Below are 2,967 nucleotides of genomic sequence, written 5' to 3' on the forward strand. Positions count from 1 at the left end.
TGCTAACGAACAACTCTTTCGTAGCTTGCTCTGACTTACAACACTTTCGGAACGATGCTAGTGCCGCTGAAGTGTATGCTGCATACGCAGCATCGTTTACGGCAGGTAGATGCAGCACCGGCACCAGTTGTCTGGGATAATTGTATGTCCCCAGCTTAACCTGGAAGCAAAGTGAAGGTTCAGCGCCAAACGACTTCACATGTGAACACGATAGCTACATCAAATTTTTAAAAAAACAAACAAAAAAAGTTTGGTACTCACAGCTTGCTTTGTCTCCTCATCCTCCACGTACACAAACTGCGGGCCCCTTTTAGGGGGGGGGGGGATTCCCCGGTTCCCCGCCGGGCCAGTACGCCCCTGCCCCCCCCCCCTCTTTTCCCCCGCCTCCCGTCAAACCTACAACTATCTTTCACTCTTATTTGGTCTAGCGTCGCGATTATTTACCGTTGCTGATTTGGAAGTGCGGCCTTCAGGCCTGGCCGGGACTCTACAGCTTTTGAGGGCATCTGTGTCGTCCCGTACGGTCTGCATTAACAATTAAACTAGGCTACAGGTCATGTTCTCGCACGACGCATAACGCCCATAGCCCAACCACGGGCCGTATCGTAAACGAGGGGGAAATCACTTGCGTACTAGCTCGTACACCCAGGCCTGTACTAAAGACGTACTACTTCGTACTTCCAGCGTAATAACGAGTACTAATGTTAAAAATCAAGCGTAACAGTGCCGTGATAACATTATTTTGCATAAATCATGAAAAATTGCGCAAAATATAGGGTGTACTAACGTGTAGTAACGTACTAACTCGTACACTCAGATCTGGAGTGATTTCCCCCTCGATCGTAAAACGGCGCCTGCTGGCTGCTTTTAGTGGATCCGACGGGGGATCGTGTGTCTAAGAATGCACGCCCTATGGTAGTCTCATCGCGCATTGCCTCCTTTTTCTCGTGTAGAGTGGGATAGGTGAATCGGTCGTCCTCGTGTAAAAAGGGAAGTTTTATTTCGACGTTTTGCTGCCACATAAAGAATCTAAACTGGATTCTGTTGAATTAGTCGTCGCTTTTGTTGGTAAATCTTCGTCGGACATCCGAAGCTGGAAGAGAACTATCAGGTATGTGGCAATGGCTGCCATGATCTAAAAAACAAAAACAAAAAGCGAGCCATTGAAAATTATCTGTATGCTCCTTATTGTAAACAAGTAGAATGAAAACGCATCACATTAATTTGATGCAAAACGAGGATACTCTTTCTTTACCACCTGTTCTCTCATGCATGGTGTAATTTAGAGCTTTGCGTACCCACCGAGGGGTCCGTCATTCCGATTTTTCGTGTACAGTGACTAATGATTAAAAATCAGTAAATGACTAAAAGTGACTAAAAATTGAGTGAATGACTAAAAATGACAAAAAAGGAGAAACTGACTAAAAATGACTGAAATTGACTAAAATATGACTGAAGATGACTGAAATTGACTAGAAATGACTGAAAATGAATGATGATTGTTCACGTTCACATTCGGCGTTCTGTTCGACCCCCGAAAAGATGGCGCGAGAAACGAAACTAGAGAAATAAGATGCGTCCTAAACGAGTGCATCCACGATGATCAATAAGGTGGGGAAGAGGTGAGAATTGAAATGACTGAAATTGACTAAAAATGACTGAAAATGACTGAAAAAATGACTACAAATGACAGAAAATGACTAAAAATGTGACGGAATTTTCATATGTACAGTGACTAAGAAGAGTGACGGACCCCTCGGTACCCACCCATTGAAATATGAAATGGTATCCCAGGTGAAACTATCTTCAGTTAAACTAAAGTCAAGTAACACGAGGAAAAATGTTATTAAACTATACAAAACTGTAGTTAGACTACAGAAAAAGTACTACTTTTTTCGGACTCTCCAGTTAAAACTACAGTTTTCTAGTTGAACTGTACTTTTTCGTTAGTATATATGCCTTAGCTGGAACACTATAGTTTAGACTACAGTTTAACTGAGGATCCTTCCACCCGGGTAACGAACCATGCGAACGCAGGTTCAAGGTGTTCACGGTTCCATCAATAGATGGCGCTGCTCGCGCATGCGCACAACCCATATTATGGACTTGTGTTGATGTTTTGAATGTTTGTAAATAGCATTATTCTAATTTTCACTTTGTTATTAAGGTAGATAGAGAGTTCACAAGATGCTAGCGTGATTTTTACGCCGTTAGCGTGAAATGAGTTGTTTTGGTTAGCAGTTGACTTTATTCTTCCACCCGGTCAGAAATAACAGGCCGCCGCCGTGATGCTATGCTATTCTTTTTAAAGTTCTAGCGGCACAACGCCGATATCAAAAATAACCTGCAAATTGTGATACCAGCAAGTTACTTTGCACACTTGTTCTTGACACCCGAATGGTCGATTTGGCCCGCCGTACCTATCTGAAATATGTTGCGCGGGTGGGTTTTTGGGGGAGTGAAAAACTACCCCTAAAATAATAGGTCTTAAAATTAAGCTTAAGGGGCAATTTTAGAGTCGATTTCGACTAAATCAGACCCACAGAACTCAAAAATGGCGATAGGAAATCTTTCCGGTTGATATTTGGTCATATTTTGGGCTATTTTGGTCCATTTAAGACCTAAATGACTTTTATCGGTTTTCGGCATTATGGGTATTGTTTCTTGGGTTCCAGAGGGGTAGAAACCGGTAGGGATGATAGAAATGACCCCTCCTATTCACTCGTCTCGGGTGTCAGCGCCGCAGGCCTAGCTATATGTGCGCCAGGCGCGTCGCAGTGTTACAGTGTTTCGTGATACTAGATACTAGATAATCTAGGGACCCTTAAGCCCTAAAGAGGGTGTGGTTCGACCCGTAATGTGTGGTTTAAGTACCACCCCCTTTACAATTCTGTGACATGAAGCCCTTTTTACGATTTAATAGACCATTTTGTCTTTTTCACGTTGTTTTCTCTAAGAATTGCCCCA

The 2,967-nt window shown here is 43.1% G+C and overlaps 1 protein-coding gene across 1 annotated transcript in view; it reads right to left on the reverse strand.

Moving 5' to 3' along the window:
- Positions 1 to 978: 978 nt before the first annotated feature.
- The window catches only part of LOC113216566 (uncharacterized), a 31,660-nt gene continuing 29,671 nt past the window's right edge, over positions 979 to 2,967 (reverse strand). Inside the window, exon 6 of the mRNA XM_052274244.1 lies at positions 979 to 1,135. Coding sequence (XP_052130204.1) covers positions 998 to 1,135 — 138 coding nt within the window. The 3' untranslated portion in view covers positions 979 to 997. The remainder of the gene's footprint in view (positions 1,136 to 2,967) is intronic.

This window comes from Frankliniella occidentalis, unplaced genomic scaffold (assembly GCF_000697945.3).
Source record: "Frankliniella occidentalis isolate FOCC.00 unplaced genomic scaffold, Focc_3.1 Scaffold360, whole genome shotgun sequence".
NCBI classification, from domain to species: Eukaryota; Metazoa; Arthropoda; class Insecta; order Thysanoptera; family Thripidae; genus Frankliniella; species Frankliniella occidentalis.